General features: G+C 46.9%; 1 protein-coding gene across 1 annotated transcript in view; it reads right to left on the bottom strand.

Annotated features, from left to right (window-relative positions):
- Positions 1–22,162, bottom strand: part of LOC144792912 (maestro heat-like repeat-containing protein family member 1) — a 70,461-nt gene that overhangs the window by 12,165 nt on the left and 36,134 nt on the right. Inside the window, exons 13-14 of the mRNA XM_078668114.1 lie at positions 10,942–11,061; positions 9,407–9,505 (exon numbers count right to left, since the gene is read on the bottom strand). Coding sequence (XP_078524240.1) covers positions 9,407–9,505; positions 10,942–11,061 — 219 coding nt within the window. The remainder of the gene's footprint in view (positions 1–9,406; positions 9,506–10,941; positions 11,062–22,162) is intronic.

Here is a 22,162-nt window from a genome sequence, read left to right on the forward strand (position 1 = left end):
AACAGGTTGCGCTGGGAGGGCACCAGGTGAGACTTGGGTACATTTATCGAAAAACCCAACCTGTACAACAACTGGGTTGTCTCTCGCAGATGATGGAGCACTCTCTCCGACGACTCCGCTTTGATCAGCCAGTCGTCCAAATAAGGGAATACTGGAATCCCTGATCTCCTGAGAGGCGCCGCCACCACTGCCATCACCTTGGTGAAGACTCGAGGCGCAGTAGTAAGTCCAAACGGAAGGACCGCAAACTGCTAGTGCTGCGATCCCACCGTAAAACGGAGATACCTCCTGTGCGACTTCAGGATTGGGATGTGAAAGTAAGCATCCTGCAAGTCGAGCGACACCATCCAGTCTTCTTCTTGCAGCGCTTGAAGAACCTGAGCAATGGTGAGCATCTTGAATTTCTCCTGCTTCAGATAGAGATTCAAGATCCTGAGATCCAGGATTGGACGAAGTCTGCCATCCTTCTTTGGAATCAGGAAATACCGGGAGTAGCATCCCTGACCCCTTTCCTGCTCTGGGACCACCTCTATCGCACCCTTTCTTATCAGAGCCTGTACTTCCTCCTGTAGAAGCAACAGGTGTTCCTCGGTGCACAAACCCTGACAAGGCGGGTAATTGGGAGGGAACTCCCGAAAGGGAAGGGCATACCCATTCTCTACAAGATTGAGAACCCAAAGATCTGATGTAACCGATTCCCAATCCTGTAGAAAATGGGTAAGCCGGCCCCCAACCGGACCCACATGATCCTGAATGGCGGATCTAGGGCTGCTTTTCTGGGGCAGGGGGGTTGGAGGAGGTGGAGGAGGAAGAGGCCTGACGCCCACGAGGACGTGCTCTCTGCTTTCCCCTATATGATCTGTATAAGGAATTTTGCTGCTGCTGTTGTTGCTGCTGCTGCTGGCCTTGTCGGAAATTCTGAAAGGAAGAGCGACCAAAACCCCTGAATCTTCTGCCAGTTGAAGAACCTCTTATCTGAAGACCTAAAGACTTGGCAGTTGCTCTACTGTCCTTAAATCTCTCAAGGGCCGCATCAGCCTTCTTCCCAAAGAGGCCAGACCCATCGAAGGGAAGATCTAACAATGTAGCCTGAACATCCGTCGAAAAGTCCGAGGATTTTAACCAGGCGGACCTCCTAGTAGCGACAGCAGTGCCCATGATGCGCGCCATAGAGTCTGCAGTGTCCAGACCACTTTGAATGACCTGGCGAGCTGCCGCCTGAGCGTCTGAGATCACCTCCTCAAAGTCCTTCCTGCTGGCATCAGGAACCTTTGGAGCAAGAACACGCAAAGAGTCCATAAGGGCATGCATATACCTCCCCATCAGACAAGTGGCATTTGTAGACTTTAATGCCATACTAGCAGAGGAGAAGGTCTTTTTTGCCACCTGATCCTGCTTCTTTGCCTCCTTTTCACAAGGAACCTAGGGAAAAGCACTAACATTCTTCTTGGAACATGCAGCCTGAATGACTAAGCTCTCCGGTGAAGGGTGAGAGGTCAAAAAGGCAGGGTCCTCAGGGGCAACCCTGTACCTCCTGGCTTCACTCTTAGAAACAGCAGGAGCTGACAATGGTTTCTTCCATATCTCCAAAATGGGTTCTGTCAGAGCATCATTAAAAGGAAGAAGAGGTTCCACCACTGAACTTGGAGAATGCAAGACTTCAGTCAGAATATTAGATTTAAACTCCGCAGTCGGCAAAGTCAATTTAAGGAGATCAGCAGCCTTCCTCATGACTAAATGATAGGGTTGAACATCCTTAGAAGGCGTACTAGAGCCTGAGGGCAATTCCCACTCTGGAGAGAAATCCAGGCTTCCTGTGTCTGCCAACTCCTCAAAACAATCCTCATCCAATTCACCTTCTTCCATATCAGAATGTGAATCCAAGTATCTCCTCTCTTCCAAAAGGCGTTGAGCCTCCCTTCTGGATCTCACCTTGACACGTTTTGCAACCGGATCCACCACCGGCTCCGACGGATTCGGCATCGACGTCGGAATCGAACTCGATGGCTCGGAGGGATGTGCTCGAGGACGACTCGGAGCAGGCGACGTCGGGATCAGCGTCGATGGCTTCGGTGGAGCCGGAATATGCCAAGGCGGCGTCGGAGCCGGCATGTACGGCATAAACGGAGCCGGAGGATAGGAGTGAGGAACTCCCAGACTAAAAGCCAGAGGACCCATGGGACCCGAAGGTGCACCACAGGGGTACCACGCCCTTGAAAAGACGCCATACATAGCGTTTAAAAACGCAGATGGGTCCTGGCCTGGGGTTGGAAAGGGTGGTTGAAAACCCTCAGGCTGGTCTTGAGGAGTGCTCGGATTCGGCTCTTCGATAGGCGCGGAATCCACATCCTCCCGAACCTCTTCCTCTTCTCGGGCCGGAGACGGATTCGGAGACGGATTCGGAGCCGGAGTCGGAGACCGCACCCGCGATTCCGATGGTGAGGCCTCACCTTCAGGTTCAGGATCCGAAACATCAAGAGTAACCACCTTCGAACGTACCTTCTTCGGTGATCTCGACCTCGACCCCGACTCCTTACCGGAACGATGCCGGGACTCATGTCTTCTCTTCTTATGTTTCTTCTTCTTCGAAACATGATCCGAAGCCGACTTCGAAGACGACCTCCCTCGAGATCCAGACCTCGACCTCGATCTTGACCTCGACCTCGCCCTTCGAGAACGAGACCTCGACGATTTCTCCTTTCCAGCTTTCAGCTTAGCCACCAGGAGCTTCGCCTCTCTCTCCCTCTGGGCCTTCGGGTTCATCTTCTTACACGAAGAACAATCATCCACATCATGGTCAGAATTTAAACACCAGATGCAGTCGCTGTGTGGGTCGGTAATGGACATCATTTTACCGCATTCCCTGCAGGGCTTGAAGCCGGTCTTCTTTGAAGACATTGTCGAAGAGACAGGATACAGAGAAGCAGACAATTGCAACAAACAGACAACAAAGTATCAGTTGGCTACTGAGATTCCTGATAACCGTTAGCGTCGACGACGCGGAAAAAAGGGAACTGATGTCATCACGCCGGCGTGGGCCTGTTAAAGGCGTCGGTGACGTCAGCGGAGTCGCGTGCGAGGCCGTGTCTCTGTGACGTCCAAGTCCACGTCGGCGCGAGGCTACTAAAAGAATTTCCGAATGTTGCTGACGCAAGGGGGATATTCACAAGGTGAGGAATCCACACGGCAGATGTATCTATCAGAAGTATGGTTTAAATATTTTATTAATTTTCAAACAGGAAAAAGAACAAGACCCCCAGCTCCCTAGGGACAATGCAATAAAGACAAAAAGTTGTTCCCAATTTAGAAGCAAAACGGAATAGTGCATCCATCACCCTACTTGTCTGCTGTGCTCTTATGGTTAAAAGAGGTTCCCATCTCAACAGTTTGCTAAAAAGATTGCCCAAGTATGAGAAGTTACTGACCTTTTCTGTGTAATGTGCTAAAACCTGACAGGCATCTAAGTATGTGTTTTTCCCCTTTACTGCCATATCTTACTATGACTGTGGTACCGGAGTGACGACTGAGGAGTAGGGTTACTAACGCTTTTTCCACACCCATACCTTCCCACATAGCCCATAATTTATCTCGGTTGACAGTGTCAAAAGCACCAGATAGGTCCATGAAGGCCAGATGGATAGAACTCTTCAAGGACCTTCTGTGCTTATTAATGATTAAAGATAAATTAAGATATTGTTCAGTTGTACCCCGCCCTCTCCTAAAACCATATTGAGTATTGGACAGAATCCAATTTTCTGATGCCCAATCTTTCAAGCGTGCAAGGTGGACTTTGCCCAAAAATCTTATCTATGGCATCTATCATCTAAATGGGCCTTTGGCATGCCAGGTCACGTTTTGCACCTTTCTTTAAAGATTGAGACCACTGTTGCTTCCTTCCATGATGAGGTTGTATAGCCCTCTTCAAAATGGTGGCATTGCCACAGCTGTTGTATGTTTTGCAACACTACCTCCAGAAAATCCTTACCCATTGGTTTACAACCCTAGAGTTCAACATCAATAGCTACAAGTAGGGAGGACCGGTGCCATGAATCTCTCATAAGAAGTGCATTCAATCCTTTGTGATGGCGGTCTAGGGGCAGTAGACATCAGACTATAATACTGGGCAGCTCAGCTCAGCTGCTGGCGGTTAATGACTGGATCTTTGGGGACCGAGGGGACCCAGCCACAAAACTTAAGCAGACTCCCTTTACCGGGTAAGCACCAGGGTTTTGGCTGTATGGGGAGTTTCTCCTGCCCACTATTCCAGCCATTTTAGCCGTTCCAGCCATTCCATTGATTAACTGGAGGTTGCCTACTAGGAAGAAGCTGTTGTGCATGGGTACATGCCCAGCGGAAACGGTAGGGCTCCAGGGCACTGATATAAGTTTGGTATCTGTAAATAGGGAGACATCTGGCAGACAGATGTATGACGTTACAACGCATGCTTTTACCACGCATGCTGTTACAACGCGGTTTTTACAACGCAAACCTTTACAACGCATAGCGCTTTGGGGTGCTGGATAGTGAATAGTTTAATTTACTATTCCAACTCCAGTCCCCGTAGACACTAGGGAAGGTGTTGGATAGTAAATTAAATCTATTCCCTATCCTAGAGCGCCCCCCAGCGCAATGCGTTGTAATGGTTTTTGTTGTAAAACCTGCGTTGCAAAAGCACTGCATTGTAAAAGTTTCGTTGTAAAGGATGTTTCCCCTGGCAGACATACCATGTGATGTTCTACGACCAACTTGAAGCTAAAGAGGATTTACAGAGATCCCAGTTGTTTATTTACCTACTGTGCGGACATGCACTGGTTAGGCACACGGGCCACATAACAGCGCTCACAAGAGTACAGTCCATTAGAAATCTGACTAATGATGTTAGCTATTGGTAGGAAAGGCAGATCTTGCTTATACAGAATTCTGGTGCTAAATGTCCCAGACCGGCTAAACAAATTGCAGGAAAGATATGAGTCAGACCAGCAGCCCTTGGATGATGACAAATGGATTAAGGCAAACAATGGCAGCTGAAAATGGTTAATATTGCCTCACCTAATTAGACCAGGTTAAAGAATATATTAAACCCCTGAGAGGCTATGAAGGATGGGGAGAGACAGCTGCCCTGAATATTTTCGTTACGGACAGGCCAGAAGCTCCTTCATGCATGTGGTATGGAAATGCCAGATGATTCAGGTGTATTGGATCCTGCTTTACCCTAACCTACAAAGGGTATGCCGATTTCTGATAGAACACAATCCCACGTTGGCTATCATGGAAGTATTTCTGGGATGGGATGGGTAAGGGGACAAAAACTGATGATTGGGACCGGGTGTGTTTTTGCTAAACGTCACAAAGCAGGCCATTGGAGATGCAGGCCCCCCACAATCTCAAAGTAGCCAAGAGGGATGGTATAACTGCTCTTTAGCTGCGGAAGCAGTGTACAGATCCAGAGGGTAACCACAAAAGTATGATAGAATCTGGGGACAGTGGAAAGTGCAGCACACAACACCCAGAGCTGGCCACCCATAGGAAGTTCTTGGTGGAAAGTGCACAGTTGTCCATGGCACATATCCATCTATAGTGAACCGGATTGGTAGCAGCAGACTTAACTGACGTCTACTTCATGGTATTCCAGAACTAAATGGGATGTTGTGCAAGGGGGGGATTGGATGGAGTGCTATGCAGTGATACAGTAGTGTGATCTTAAATGTGTTGAAAACTCAATAAAAAGAATTTTAAAAAAATAAAGAAATTACTATCCTGCTACAGGAAAATTCAACAAGAATTTCCTCTTGCGCAATAACTGCTCTTGAACCAGGGTGAAATTGCAGCAATGAAACTCAACCAATCTGTTCACTTCGCTGTCAAAGCTGACCCTGCAGTTGTGCCAGCTGGACTTTCCCCAACTTTTAATATTATTGACTGAAGTCCTACAACCTATCATGGGATTTTCAGGCTATCAAAAATCCCTCAATACAGTGAGCTGTATGGCTACCAGGTCAGTGGAGTACATGATTCCACTGCCCTGCCCAAATGGAGGTCATTATTTGATGGGCTGGCCCATCTATCAACACTCCAATATTTCAGAAGTTCAGATTATAGAAATATATATGCATACATACATGCAATACAAGTGTAAAGTGTTAGAGTAACTAGCTAGAGCTGGGACTGCTGTTGTGACTGACATATTCTAAGACACCTTTCCTCCCCCTTTTTTGGGGCTGTGGCATTTCTCTAAACTATTCATCTAATCTGAGCCTTCCATTGTCTTGCTTTTGTTAGCCACTGATCATCTTAATTAATCATCATTGTCATACCCCCAGCCAATGAGCAGAGACCTTCACATATATTAGCTTGCATGATTTTACAATAGGTCTCGAATTTGCACGGGTTAGAGCTATAGACGTAAATGACAATGTCTTTTACTTATGTTTTTTGGTTTGGAGTGTAGTGGATGTATGTGGTGTCCAGTGGAATTATGTTGGTTGTATTCAAGTTGTTAGTTTTGAAATTGTGTGGGGTGGAAGTGTGTGGTGTATTTGTGTAGTGGAATTGCGGTGCATTGTGAATAGATAGGGGTGAGAGCTGCACAAAATAGATAGAAATGGATGATAGAGAGGGATAGGTAGTTTGTGCAGGAAATGGTGATTGAATTTGAGATAGAAGAACAGAAAGAGTATGTGAGAAAGAAGGGGAGAGCAGGCCATAGATGCATAAAGTGGGGGCACATATGTATGCAGGAAAGTAAAACACTTAAAAAATAAGAGGAGAGTGTGGGTTTGAGGGATAGAAATTTGTGAAAAGGCATGGTATGGAAACTGTGCTTGAGAACTCAAGTGAACCGTATGAGAGAGGCGGGAAGAGTGCATGAGGGAGCGAGAGAGAGCAGTGAGAGAGAGTAAGAGAGAGAGAGAGAGATAGAGGTACGAGTGGAAGGGGCACCAATAATAGGGGAAGGCGAGAGGTGGACCAGTGAAGAGCGTGAGGAGGTACAGGAAGGTAGCGGATGTGAGCAGGCAGTATAGAGAGAAGACAAGGAGCGTGAGGGAGGGATGGGAGAGATCAGTGGTATTGTAAGACGAGAGGGGGTACTGGGGGTCTAAGGGAGAGATGAGAGAGGCAGTGGGTGTGTAGCTAAGTGATGACAGGGTTGATGATAGTGCAAGGGAGTGAGTGATGTGTTAGATTGGAATTGTTTGTTGTGGAATTGTATGGCATGGTGTGAAGCTGTGTAGAGGAAATATGTGGCATGGTGTGCTCTGGAATATGTGGATATAATTGAAGAGTGATGATGGTGCATCTACTGGATGGGCAGGCTAAAGCCCATCCAGTAGATGCAGCATGTCTCGGTTTGAGACAGCCCATATGCTCCGTCTAGAGCTGAGGCCTAAAAAACATGACTTTATCCAGCTGCATGGTTTACCATCAGAGAGATACCAAATAGCGCTGCAATGCTTTGCCTGTACAAGCGCATATGTGTTCTCTTCCGTTTTCTCAGAGTGAGACAGAGAGCAAGATTGAATGAGCAAGCAGACATTGTAGTTTATGAATTGGTGGTAGCTGCATTCCCGACAAACAAAATGGCTGTGTCTGTTTTGACCACGGTGTGGGGGCAATTGACAGATTTGTAGATGCAGAAAATATGGGTGTCACTAAATGTTCAATATGTCATCCTGCCCTTGGAAGAATGCCCACGAAGGTAATCCTAGAAAAATCACATGTACATGCAATTACGGTATAATCAATATAATAACAGAAACATATGTAACAGGTTTCATTGGATCAGATAATGAGTGTAAAATGACTTTGACAGTTACCAAAATGTTTATTGTGTAGTACCTTACAGTTTGCCACTCATTTCCATACTCATACTAACCGTTTGACCTATATTTACTTTCTGAGAAAAATAGGCAATGTTCATGTTTTATTGACCAGGCAGTGCACGGAGTGGGAGGCCACTTCAGTGCGGGCCACTCTTTGTAGGAAAAGGCCCTACCTGCAGAGCCCAGGTGGGCGGTGGAAAGGGACAATTACGTGCTCACACTTTCCATTCCACTGCAGTGTGAGGGGTGCAAGGCCACAGGAGTTAGAATCATAGAATAATGAACAAGACTAGCCTCAAAAGAATTGAAACAAAGATTCTCGCAAGAAATGCGCATGCGGGGGCGGCCACGCATGTGCATTGGTTAGCAGACGGCGGCGTGAATGAGCAGAGGGAGCCCCAGGACGCCGCGGACAAGGTAAGTGCCGTTTATTTATTTTTATGTGCCCATTTACCAAAAGTAGGTATGTAGGGGAGGGGGGCATGCGGCCCGTAGTGCGGCTACGTGAAGTGCGCAGGTGGGCATAGTTTCTCGCCCACTTTGCATAGCTTCGCGTAGCCCCACTATGCCCAGGGTTAATTAACTCTACACCTAACTTTAATGTGTACCATTACCCTTACCCTAACTCTTATTCACACACACACACACACACAAAACCTCAAAGGCGGCAGGAAGGCCACGAAGAAAATGCCCTGCAAAACCAATGATCCAGTGAATATTGCCTTACCCGGCTGCCTAAATCAACCCTGGCCTCAGTGTCACCCAGCCCCTAAATACAATGATCCTCCCTGGCCTTGTCCTAGGCATAGGGGATATGTGTGGTTCTCTGCCCCTACAACGCAATCACACTGCCTTACCCATGTGTCAGGGTGGGTTGTTCACGTTGGCCTCATGAAGGCCCATCCTCAGACAGGAGAGGTAGTCCTGTAACACAACACACCAGTGCTGGTGCCGGTTGCCTCCTGTCTCGGGCCAGTCACCATTTCAGTAGGAGTTTAGAACACAGTAAGCTGTGTGCTATAGAATATGGACTCAGCCGCATACCTTTCCTCAATGTAACTGTATTCTGTAGATACAGAGCCCAGCCTTTACCCAGGCCTGTTGTTTGATATTGAGTACCACTCCCCCCTTGAGTCCAGGGCCTGGTCTTAGACCCGGTCTTTCATTGAACACCCACATTCCTAAATGTAAGTTGTCTTGGAGGGTGGCATTTCCATTGGTGCTCTATTACTTCTGAAGTCATGAGTAAATCAAAGGAGAAAGTAAAGGTTGAATGACTTGTTTTTATGGTAAATTTAAGAGATTGTTGCATTTGGTATCATAAGCCACTTCAAAATAAATTTTCTAAACAAATTTCTACATTTCTTCAAAAAATGTTATATACACATGAGGAATGGAAGCTGCACTGGCCATTTATTTGATACAGTTTTGTTTTCGGAATTGTAGACTGCCTACGTCTTTAGACATATTTTAGCTTTTCTTTCTCGTAAACTTTTATCTAATTGTAAAATACATTTAATAAATGTGAACCGCCGCTGCTGAGGAAAGTTTTAAATATGAGACAGAAAGAGATGCATGGTTCTTACCTGCTCAATATCAGAAAGACAACCCTTGTACGCTTCAAGTACCTGCCGGCATGCGAAAGGATGAACCTTGGCACATGTTTGGAAACCAATTACTATGCCCTGCAAATAGGGAAAGTCAACTCACAGCCTCAGGGAGACAATAGACATTAACCAAACACAGACATTTAGTTCAAGAGATTTCATATTAGAAAGAAAGGATAAAGCTGGTTCTTGATTTCACATTCAGGGGCAGATTTATGTTGGGAATGCGCCACGTTTGCGTCACGCAACTGCGGCGTAAACGTGGCGCATCCCTATGACCCATTTACAACGTGACGCATCTAGGCAGATGCGTCACGTTGTAAAGCCCTGCGCCACTTGTGGGCGTTCCGGCGCAGGGTGGGCGTTTCGGTCCAGGTGCGCCTCGCAAAAGTGGCTGAGTGAAATCTATAAGATTTCACTCAGTCACTCTCAGGCCAATGCTGCATCAAAACCCTGTGCCTGCTTGAAGCAGGCGTAGGTCTTGATGCAGCATTGTAAAGATGGGGCACCCCGAGCCTTGCTGGAGCTGCATCGCGCTTGCGACGCAACTCCAGCAATGCACAACTTTACGGCACAGATGCGTCACGCATCTGTGCCGTTTTTGCCCCATGGTGCGCCGCATTGTAAATGCGGCGCACCATGGGTGGCGGAGCAGCGGCTTAAAATAACTGGCGCATCCCTGGGGATGGGCCAGTTATCATAAATCTGCCCCTCAGTGTTTACAGCTGGTATTGGTGAATGATTGTCAACTAGTAAAGCAAATATATTCAGTGGCCTGAAAGCATGATTTAAGGATACCTTTATACAGCTATGCTGGAGGGCCTTTACCATGCTACTTAAAAAGCATCTTTGGACAATAAGTTGAGAGTTTCGTCACTATTTGTTTTCTGTCAATTTGTTCTCTCTGATGTTTCACATAAAGGAACTGCAAGGACAGTTCAATACACTAGCCTTCTTTACAACAAAGGAGTGCGATTTCTTCAGAAGGGGTGCTTATCCTTTCTTCCTCATGTCTACTGTTGTCTATTTTGAAGGCCTTTCTGAGAGAGTCATTTCAAAGCCTTCACATAGCTTTATGTCTTTCACCGCTTTATCTGCTACATTGATTAAACTTGATTTATCTTGTTCAAACACTGGCTTCTATCAAGAGAGATCACCTAAAGAGGCTCCTAACTATCCCTGATGAAATGCATTATTAGTCACCTGAAAAAAGGAGCTCTACAATTAGTTTCTGCTAACTTAGTCCTCATCTACTCTGTAGAGGGGTTTCACTCTAATATAATTTGGCTATGCACGGAGTACAAAATCACACTGAGTGAGGAATGTTTCACCGGTCATCAATAATTTACCATCAAGCTCTATGAATGAAGTTACAAACCTACACAATGTACATCCAGATGCTCCACAGCCCCATATGACTACCTTCTCCACTTGTTTTTGTTGTGGTCGTACAGGGTGAAATACCCTAGGGAAATAAATCTATGATAATTGTAAGAAATGCACTTGATACTTACTGCATGGTGAGGCGTAGCGATGAACCTAGTAGATTCGAACATGCTTCGAAGGAAGGGTAAGATCAGTGCAGTATCATCACAGCTGGCCATGCACTTACCAAGGCACTGGAAAATAAAACCCTAATTTGGGAGTGAATTAAAGGCAGTCTGAGTTCAGAATAAACAGCATCTCCTGTTCACTCTATGAAAGTCTTACTTATATTGGAGTATTCATCTTTGATTCACTCTACACACATATTTGTCTCCCACTTTCAAATAGCACTTAATAAGCTGAGTGAAATGTTTGTTATCTTATGTATAGTATAGTTATATTTTCTGGACATTGTAGAGATTTGTATATGGCCCTGAATATTACTCAAAACAAGGAAGTGAGGGGTAATGTGAGCAATGAAGGTCCAGTACCTAGGCTCTGAAAGTGCTAATGCAGAAACCAGTGGAAATACTGCTCCTTTCAGAAAGCAAAGTAGAAAGAAAGGCTGACAAAGAAAGGGGAATCCTAAGGATTTTTTCTTGGTGCCTTCACAAATCCATGAGCATGTAATGTCTCATCATCAAGGGTGTTCTTCATAGGGCTGTCAATGCAATGCCATGTGGGCCCCACGAAGTGTCGCTTTAGCAGAGATCTTTTTATTTTTGCCATCTGATGAAAGTGCCAGTGTGAGGGCGTTTTGAATGTGTTAGGTTGAGTGAATGTGTATAGTGAAATGAAGAGAGACTAAAAAGAGGTATTCAACTGGACTTTAAACTGATGGTTTCCTTGGCAGGTTTAAAAAAAACATAATTTGGTACGGGCGACTACAGGGAGATAATGTATCCAAGTAGCCTAAATCTGTGAATGTGGTCAGGTCAACGTGTTTCTTGCCTGTTGGCCCAAAAAGTATCTGTACCACTTCTTCAGGACCTAAAAAAGGGAGAGCTAACCCTACCCCACATCTAAGATGTGATATAAAGTGTAGGTAATCCCCTAAAAGAAAATACCTTTGTTCAAAAAGTTTAAAATTGATCGTCCAACTTAGAAAAAAAATGAGAAAATGAAGAAAACACACAGTAAACAAATGTTTTGCATGTATGGGCCGATGTGTCTCCAGGATCACTTTTCTGGGACACTGTATGTGCATGCTATTGTTATGGCTGATCAGTCGCCACAATGTGAAGGAAGTCAAAAACACACTAGTACATGCAATATAACAGAACATGCAAGTGGACATACAGGTAACAGACAACATAAAACCAATCTGTGTTGATGTTACACAGTGTATCACAAGTTGTCCTCAGGAGTGAGTGAAGGGTCTTACCCTTTGGATCAGTGACCCATAGGTCAAAAGCAGAGTGTAGCACTCAGCCGTTAACTGTGGAAAGAACAAGGATAGTCAACATAAAGAAACAGCAAGTCAAGGGGACCCAAATTGCCTTGGGGTGAGAAAAAAAAGAAAAACAGAGAGTTTTCAAGAGATGCAACCATACTCATGTGGTTTCTGTGCAGAGAGCGCAGGAGACCTACCATCCTCTGTTCATCTGGATTGAGACTGAGCAGGGGAGAAGACCCGTCTTTTAAGGTGCAGGTAATTGTAGTGATTGTCCTTGGGTGGGGTACATGCGACCGTGGAAAGGAGTGATGACGCGTTGGGCCCCTTGAGATTCCAGAGCCATTATTCGCTTTTAAGTGTACCCAGAAACTGAAGGACCTCCTGGTAAACACCATACCACATATTCCACAGTCCCACATGCAGAACACCTAGTGGGCCTTACCTCCTGTCACAGGGCACTATCCCTGTGGGTCCTACAGGGTATGCCCCCTGACTAAACATTCCTAAGAGGTCAGGTTGGGTCCCCAATTTGCCTGGAAACAGAAAAGTCACCGTAACTGCAGTACAAAAAACTTTGTTTACCTGATCATCTGCCTTTGTGACCTTCATTACGCGGGAATGACCACGAGCGCTATCGAACCAAGAATAATGGAGCACTGGAGCAACATATGCTGCAGACACAGCACTACAAAAATGTGCCATCACTTTTCCACCTCCAACGACTCTCCAGTTGACCGCCGGCAGATAATTTTGGAAGCTATTAATTCATGGAGCCCTTTAAACCTTTTCAGAATGGAGCAAGGGTGGATTTTATGCCTCTCCACCAACAGCAAAGGTTTGAAAGATGAAATCCTCTAGTGCGAGGTGTAATTCAGTCCCATGTGAAATCAGATACTCTCTTACTATGGCTGGATTGACATTTTCTTCCTACATGAGACCTGATATACCATATCACCATTGACACCATGTCACATATGGAATGCCCGGCTATCGAGTCCCAGACACCACACTAAGCAGTGCTTATGATAAGCATTTTGCGACTTGGCATTGGTCTCTTCTTCAGTAACACAAATGATTCTGTTGATACCAATGAGGTGGTACCCTCCAATAAGAAACCATTTAACTGTCTTAGTCTACTGTTTGAGATGAACAAGTTACTTACCTTCGGTAACGCTTTTTCTGGTGGATACAGTATCTGCCTGTTGATTCCTCACCTTGTGAATATCCCCCTGCGTCAGCAACGTTCGGAAAATTCTTTGTAGCTCGCCGGCGTAGACGACGTCACAGGAACGCACGACATCGCGGGTGGCTCTGCTGACGTCACCGACTCCATAATAGGCCTACGCCGGCGTGATGACATCAGTTCCGCCCTTTTTTCCGTGCCTTCGAGGCACACGGATGGACCAACAACAATAGATATATACACAGTATACTCAGTACAAACTAGTCAAGTTAACACACATAGTGTGAATATAACATAGTAAATCATGTACAAGAACACACTTCCTTTGAGGATAACATGTATACATTAAAAAAACATTACCAGAAATTCAGGTATAGAAGAGTGGACAACGGGGAGGCGCGTGGGCATGTGAGGAATCCACAGGCAAAAACTGTATCCACCAGAAAAAGCGTTACCGAAGGTAAGTAACTTGTTCTTCTGATGGATACATCTGCCAGTGGATTCCTCACCTTGTGAATAGATTCCCACAACAGTCCCCACTCCCGGAGGAGGGTGTCCACTCCTCTATACCAGAAAGTCCTGAAGGACAGAACGCGCAAAGTGGCCGTCCCTCCTCACTTCGGTATCCAAGCAGTAATGCTTCGCGAAAGTGTGGAGGGAGGCCCAAGTTGCCTCTCTACAAATGTCCTCTACTGGAACACCCCTAGACAAAGCAGATGTTGATGACTTTGCTCTAGTAGAGTGAGTTCTTATAACCTCTGGAGGTTCCTTACCAGCCAGGACGTAGCAGATCTTGATGCATAGAATAATCCATCTCGAAAGTGTGCGCTTGTGCACAGCTCTTCCTTTTCTACAGCCAGCAAATCCAACAAACAACTGGTCATCCACTCGATAGTCCTTTGTCTTATCAAGATAAAAGCTCACCGCCCTCTTAGGGTCTAGACGGTGAAGCCGTTCCTCCTCCTTGGAAGGGTGAGGGGGAGGATAGAAGGTAGGAAGGGTAATAGACTGTCCTAGATGGAAGGGAGTTACCACCTTAGGCAGAAAAGCAGCCCTGGTCCTAAGAACCATTCGTTCAGCATGAATGGTCAAGAATGGGGGCTTCGAACTAAGAGCTTGAAGCTCACTTACCCTCCTTGCCGAGGTAATAGCAACCAGGAAGACCGTCTTAAAAGACAAAAGTCTCAAGGGACACTTGTGCAAAGGTTCGAAAGGAGAACCCATCAGAAAAGTAAGCACCAGATTCAAGTCCCATTGAGGTACAATAACGGGAGTAGGAGGAAATTTATTCGTAAGGCCCTTTAGAAACCTTAAAACAACAGGAGACTTAAATAAGGACGGCTGATCTGGCAGGCAGAGAAATGCTGACAAAGCCGAAAGATAACCTTTGACTGTAGCAACAGCAAACCCTTGCTGCGCTAAAGAAAGAGCAAATTGAAGTATATCTGATAAACGAGCCCTCCAAGGATCGATGGATTTCTCCCCACACCAGGAAACAAACCGAGACCACCTATAAGAATAGATAGACTTGGTGGAGTCACGTCTGCCCCGTTCAATCTCCAGGCATGAAGGTGTAAGGTCTGGAGGTGGGGGTGTAGAACCTGCCCCTCCATCTGAGAGAGGAGAACTGCCCTGAGAGGGAGACGGAGCAGCGGTCACGAGGAGAGGTGGAGAAGATCTGTGTACCACACCCTTCTTGGCCAATCCGGGGCAATCAATATGACGTGGGCCCGGTCTTGGCGAATCTTTCTCAGAACCCGAGGAATCAAGGGTATGGGAGAAAACACTTAAAGGAGTTGTGAGCCCCAACTCAACTGAAACGCGTCCCCCAAAGCTCCCTGCATCGGGCACTGGAGACTGCAGAATGACGGGCAGTGAGCATTCTCGTGAGTGGCGAACAGGTCCACCTGAGGAGTTCCCCACATCCGAAAGACGTGCCAAACTACCTCTTGATGAAGCCTCCACTCGTGGTCGGCCGAGAACTGCCGACTGAGACTGTCTGCACGCACGTTCAGAACTCCGGCCAGATGATTTGCCATCAGACAAATCTGATGGTTCAGGATCAGAGACGCAGAGCCTCTCTGCAGAGACACTGCGACCCCAATCCTCCCTGTTTGTTGACATACCACATCGCGGTGGTGTTGTCCATCAGGACTTGAACCGACCACCCGTGAAGGGAAGGGAGAAAGGCCTTGAGTGCTAGAAGTATCGCCCGCAACTCTAGAAGGATGATGTGAAGCAACCTTTCCTCTGGGGATCAAACACCCTTGATCTCCAGATCCCCCAGATTAGCACCCCACCCTAGAGTGGATGCATCCGTTATCACCGTGGCAACCGATGGAGGTAGATGGAAAGGCTTTCCTTGAGACAGATTGCCTTCCATGCTCCACCAAGATACATCCGCTGCAGCTTCTCTGGAGATCCTCACAGACTCCCTGAGATCTCTGTTGTGTTGATACCACTGCCTACGGAGACACCACTAGAGTGCCCTCATGTGCCAGCGTGCATGGTTGACCAACAGAATGCATGAAGCCATCAGACCGAGCAGGCAAAGGACCTTCAGGACTGGAACGACCGCTCCATTGTGAAACAAAGGAATCATTCCCTGTATGTCGAGAATCCTTTGAGGTGGAGGGAATGCTCGACATACAGTTGTGTCCAGTACCGCACCTATGAACAGGTTGGGCTGGGAGGGCACCAGGTGAGGTTTGGGTACATTTATTGAAAAACCCAACCTGTACAACAACTGAGTTGTGACTTGCAGATGATGGAGCACTGTCTCTGGAGATTCTGCTTTGATCAACCAATCGTCCAGATACGGGAATACAGGTATCCCCGACCTTCTGAGATGTGCTGCCACCACAGCCATCACCTTGGTGAAAATTCGAGGTGCAGTAGTAAGACCAAACGGAAGGACCGCAAACTGGTAATGTTGCGATCCCACCGTGAAACTGAGATACTTTCTGTGCGACTTTAGGATAGGAATATGGAAATAAGTATCCTGCAAGTTGGACGACACCATTCAGTCCTCTTCCAGCAGCGCCTGAAGAACCTGAGCAAGGGTGAGCATCTTGAACTTCTCCTGTTTCAGGTAAAGGTTCAAGATCCTAAGATCCAAGATTGGACAAAGTCTTCCACCCTTCTTGGGAATCAGGAAATACCGGGAGTAGCATCCCTGACCCCTTTCCTGCTCCGGAACCACCTCTATCGCACCCTTTCGTAACAGTGACAGGACTTCCTCCTGCAGGAGAAGTAGGTGGTCCTCTGAGCAAAATCATTGGCAAGGAGGGTAATCTGGAGGAAATTCCCGAAAGGGAAGAGCATACCCATTCTCTACAAGATTGAGAACCCAAAGATCTGATGTAACCGATTCCCAATCCCATAGAAAATTGGTAAGCCGACCCCCTACAGGACCCGCATGATCCGGAATGGCGGATCTAGGGCTGCTTTGCTGATGGTGAAGGGGGTTGAGAAGAGGAGGAGGAGGATTGACGTCCTCGAAGACGAGCTCTTTGTTTGCCCCTGTAGGATTTATATAGTGGATTTTGCTGTTGCTGCTGCTGTTGAGTTTGACGGTAGGGACGAAAGGACGAACGTCCAATACCTCTATACCTCTTAGTCGCAGAGCCTCTGGACTGCAGCCCCAAAGATCTGGCAGTAGCCCTACTGTCCTTAAATTTTTCCAAAGCTGCATCAGATTTTTTGCCAAATAGTCCAGCACCATCAAATGGCAAATCCAACAAGGCTGCCTGAACGTCCGCAGAAAAGTCAGATGACTTCAGCCAGGCAGCCCTTCTAGAGGCAACAGAAGTTCCCATAATGCGAGCAACTGAATCAGCAGTGTCAAGACCACTTTGAATCACTTGACGTGCAGCCGCCTTTGTATTGGCCAACACCTCATTAAAATCCTTCCTGCTGTCCTCAGGAATTTTAGGAGTCAACTACCGTACAGAGTCCATCAGGGCATGTATATATCTCCCCAAGAGACATGTGGCATTGGTCGATTTTAGAGCCATACTTGCCGAAGAGAAAATCTTCTTCGCAGTCTGATCCTGTTTCTTGGACTCCTTATCCCCAGGCACTTGAGGGAAAGCATCAACAGTCTTCTTCGAACAGGCTGCCTGTATAACCAGACTTTCAGGCAAAGGATGCGAGGATAGAAACTCAGGATCACCAGGTGCTACTCTATACCTCCTTACAACACCCTTAGCCACTGCAGGAGCTGTAAGAGGTCTGTTCCAAACCTCCAATATAGGCTCGGTCAAAGCCTCATTAAAAGGAAGCAATGGTTCCACAACTGAAGATGGGGAATAGAGGACCTCAGTCAAAAGATTAGACTTGTATTGAGCTGTAGGCAAAGTCAAATTTAAAAGATCCGCAGCTTTTTTGATGACCACATGGTATGGTGCAACGTCCTTTGAAGGGGCATCAGATACAGAGGACAGCTCCCATTCAGGGGAAAGCTCCAAACCACTAGCATCCCCCAAATCATCAAAATAGTCCTTCTGAAGCTCACCTTCTTCAACCTCAGCCTCTCTAAATCTTTGCTCCTCTATAAGGCGCTGAGCTTCTCGCCTCGATCTCTGCTTCAAGAGTCGCGCCGTCGTATCCGTGACCGACTCCGACGGAGCCGGTGCCGGCGTCGAGATCGGAGCCGGAAGCCCAGGTCACTGCCCACGAGGTCGAGTCGGAGCCGGCGACGATGGAATCGGCGTCGACGACCTCGGAGGCGCCGAGAAATGCCAAGGCGGAGCCGGCGCCGGCATAAATGGCATAAAAGGAGCTGGAGCATAGGAGTGGGGAACTACTAAATTATATGCCAATGGACCCATGGGACCCATGGGACCCGAAGGTGCGCCAGAGGGGTACAAAGCTCTCAAGTAGACTCCATACATTGAGTTTAAAAACGAAGTAGGGTCTTGACCTGGAGCTGGGAAGGGCGGGTAAGGACCCACAGGATGCTCTCACGGAGGTTCCAGATTCGCCTCCTCTTCCACGGGCGGATGGACTGGAGTCATCGAGCCCTCAGATAATGGAGCCTCTTCTTCCTCTTGAGCCGGGGACGGCGCCGGAGAGGGATCCGATACCGGAGCCGGAGAACGCACTGGCGACTCCAAGGGCGAAGCCTCACCTTCTGGAACACCAGGTGAAGGAGACACCTCATCTTTTCTATGCCTCCTCTTAGGCGACTTTGGTCTCGACTCCGAGTCCTTACTGGAGTGATGTCGCGATCCATGCCTTCGCTTCTTATGCTACTTCTTCGTTGACCTCGAAGCATGACCAGATGACGACCTCGAAGGCGACGCCGTGCGGGACCTCGACCTCGACCTCGACCTCGACTTCGACCTCGCCTCACTCGAACGCGATCTCGAAGTCTTCTTCTCCTTTCTACCTTTCAACTTCACCACCAGAAGTTTCGCTTCCCTCTCTCGAAGAGCCTTCGGGTTCATCTTCTTACACGAAGAACAGCCTTTGACATCGTGGTCCAAACTCAGACACCAGATACAATCCTCGCGCGGGTCCGTAATCGACATCATCTTGCCGCACTCCCCACATGGCTTGAACCCGGTCATCTTAGACGACATCTTCAGCGAGAAACAAAGAAGCAAGAAGACACCAAACAGAGAAAAACAGTAACAAAGTTACTAACAGCTACAGAGGTTCCCCGAAACCGTTAGCGTCGACGACGTGGAAAAAAGGGAACTGATGTCATCACGCCGGCGTAGGCCTATTATGGAGTCGGTGATGTCAGCGGAGCCGCACGCGATGTCGTGCATTCCTGTGACGTCGTCCACGCCGGCGAGCTACAAAGAATTTTCCGAACGTTGCTGACGCAGGGGGATATTCACAAGGTGAGGAATCCACTGGCAGATGTATCCATCAGAAGCCGCCTTACTAATACCATTGACAACTTTGGTCGGCCTGCATTTGACCGCTACACACTTCAAGATGTCCACCACGGAGGGATGATACTTTTGCTACACAAGCACATGAGGGGCTTGCTCCTATTGGCTCCAGCCTACCTCTTCTCTTTCCTCTTCTCCTCATTTGACATTTCCCAATAGTGCTCACCAAGCATCCTAATCCATTGGGAATAGAACACTTGGCCGCCTCGTGTTACTTATTACATGAGGTGGCCTAGATTTCCAACATGAACACAGATGCCAATATTCCTAGATTCCACCATGAGGGATCGCTAGGAGTTATGTGCACCTGATTTGCTCTCCATCACTGTATATGCAAGAGTACTTAGGTTTACTATACTTTTCTCTTACCATTACCCTTGATTAACAAAACATTCAACTGTCTTAGTTTACTACTTAGAGGCCACCTTACAAAAACCATGGATGACTTTGGGATGCCCAGCTTTTAACCACTGCACACTCTGAGATAGGCGCCACTGAGGCATCATACCTCTGTTACATCAGCAAGTGAGAAGCTCACTCCTTTTGGCTCAAGCTCGCCCCTCCCCTCCTCTCCTCTCCTCATTGTCCACTAGGTCATCACTCCTTCCAGCTGCTGCCCACACCACTCCTGAGGACAATCGCTCCAATTGCCCGTACCTTCAATGACAGGTCTTCTCCTCTGCTCAGTCTCGAGCCAGGCGAGCAGATGAGGGTAGGTCTCTTGTGCTCTCCGTGCAGAAACCATGTGAGTATGGTTGCTTCTCTTGAAAACTTTTTCTTTTTCTTTTAACACTAAGTTATTTGGGTCCCCTTGATTTACTGTTTCTTTTTACTGACCATCATAGCTCTTTGCACTGTCAGCAGCTGAGCACTACCCTCTGCTTTTGACCTATAGGGCATAATTAATTGATCCAAAGGGTAAGACCCGTCACTCACAATGGAGGACAACCAATCACTTATGATACGCTGAGTAACACGAACACAGATTGTTTTATTTTTTCTGTTCCATGTATATTCACTTGGTTATTCTGTTATATTATATGTACTTGTGTGTTTTTCACTTCTTTCACGTTGTGGTGACTGGTCAGCGTCAAAAATAGCATGCGCATGTCTACCTTTAGAGACACTATGATACAGTGAGTTGGAAAATCAATTCTGGTGACACATTGAACCAAACATACAAACATTTGTTTACTGAGTGTTTTCTTTATTTTTTCATTTATTTTCTAGGTTAGATGATCAATTCTAAAATTTTGAACCAGGTATTTTCTTCTAAAGGAATACCTTAGCAGCATATCATGTCTTAGGTGTGGGGTCGGACTATCCCCCATATTTTTGGTCCTGACGAATCATTGTGGAACCTTTTTAGGCCATCGAAACCTGACCACACTCACAGATCTAGTCTACTTGGGTACATCACGCTGTGGTAAATAAATAAATAATACCCTATTTTTGACTAGACTTATAGCATAACAGATAGCTCAATAAATAAGAGTCAAGATTCGAGGTAGTAGGAGTTTCTGCAGGTTTATTACAGCATAAGGACAGGATCAGGACAACCTGCATAGGAACAGAATGACAGGGCCCAGCAGGACAACTGGGGCCCAGCAGGGGAAAAGAGGCCCAGCAGCTGCTGGGGCTAGGTCTGGGATGAGCGCGCTAACATTTAATAACAAAACATTGACTTATATACATAGCGCAAACACATAGCATTACATTGCAGTAGGCGTAACAGTAGGTGGAGTAGAAGGCGTGACGCGTAGCAGTCGCGAGAGATAACAGTAAAAAGAGGTGTAACTGGGCGTATACATAGACATGTGATGCAAACGTAACAGAATATGTCATGAATGGGCGGAAACTTTGGAGGGGGCTACCTAAGGAGCCGGGACCTCTAACCTAATGGTGCGCGAAAACTGGCAATGACGTGTTACTAGGAGAAGCTGGGGGCTACGAACTCTGTGCTAGGAGCAGAGACTAAAGTCTGGAGGGTCGGAGCGACATGTACCTAAACCCTATCTGGTATCTAATGTTTAGGGAACATGTTGATATAAACTAGAAGTCATGAGGGGAAAAGCTAACTTGATTCTAAGACTGGACCATGCATTATTCTACATGTAGTGCGTGATGAAGAATACTAAATGACCATTAAATACAGTATTTCTCTAACATGGAGACGAGAAGGCTAGACAATGACGGAAACTGTTGATGCAGTTCAGTAGCTTAGGAATGCAGAGGAGGAGGACTGAACTGATAGCAGGAACTATAACATACTTTTGGCAGACTCAGAGGCAGAGCCGGGGTGCACCGGGCACTGCAAGGCAGGAAGTAAGTGAAGGGTCGAGGATACAGGTGGGGGCTGTATCGCTCCTTAGCGAGGCTTTCAGGAGACAGGAGCTGAATCTGTGATCCGGGCCCTTTTGAGGCCTGGAAACGGGGACTTTATAATTGAATAACGTGCACACTGAGAAACGTGGCAACATTACTTACATAGGCCTGATATTCGTAGTATTCACGAGGACTGGAAACTAACATACTAGAGGTGGACACAACTGTAATTGCGTCATTAATCAGGCATGGGGAATAACATATGCATATTGGTCATGCACACATAACATATGATGGATGAGGCGTAGGGACACAGAACATGGCAAAATTTACTTTTCCACATTCCCTCCTTGTCACTACGTTTCCATCAGGAAACATCAATATTCATGATACCATCTATCATTTCATACAGTACCATTTGCTCGTCTCGAATTGTCTTGGAACGGGATTTAGAACGGGACTTGGGACTGGGAATACAAGAGGTAGCACACATGCTGCAA

Source organism: Lissotriton helveticus, chromosome 11, assembly GCF_964261635.1.
Source record: "Lissotriton helveticus chromosome 11, aLisHel1.1, whole genome shotgun sequence".
NCBI lineage: Eukaryota > Metazoa > Chordata > Amphibia > Caudata > Salamandridae > Lissotriton > Lissotriton helveticus.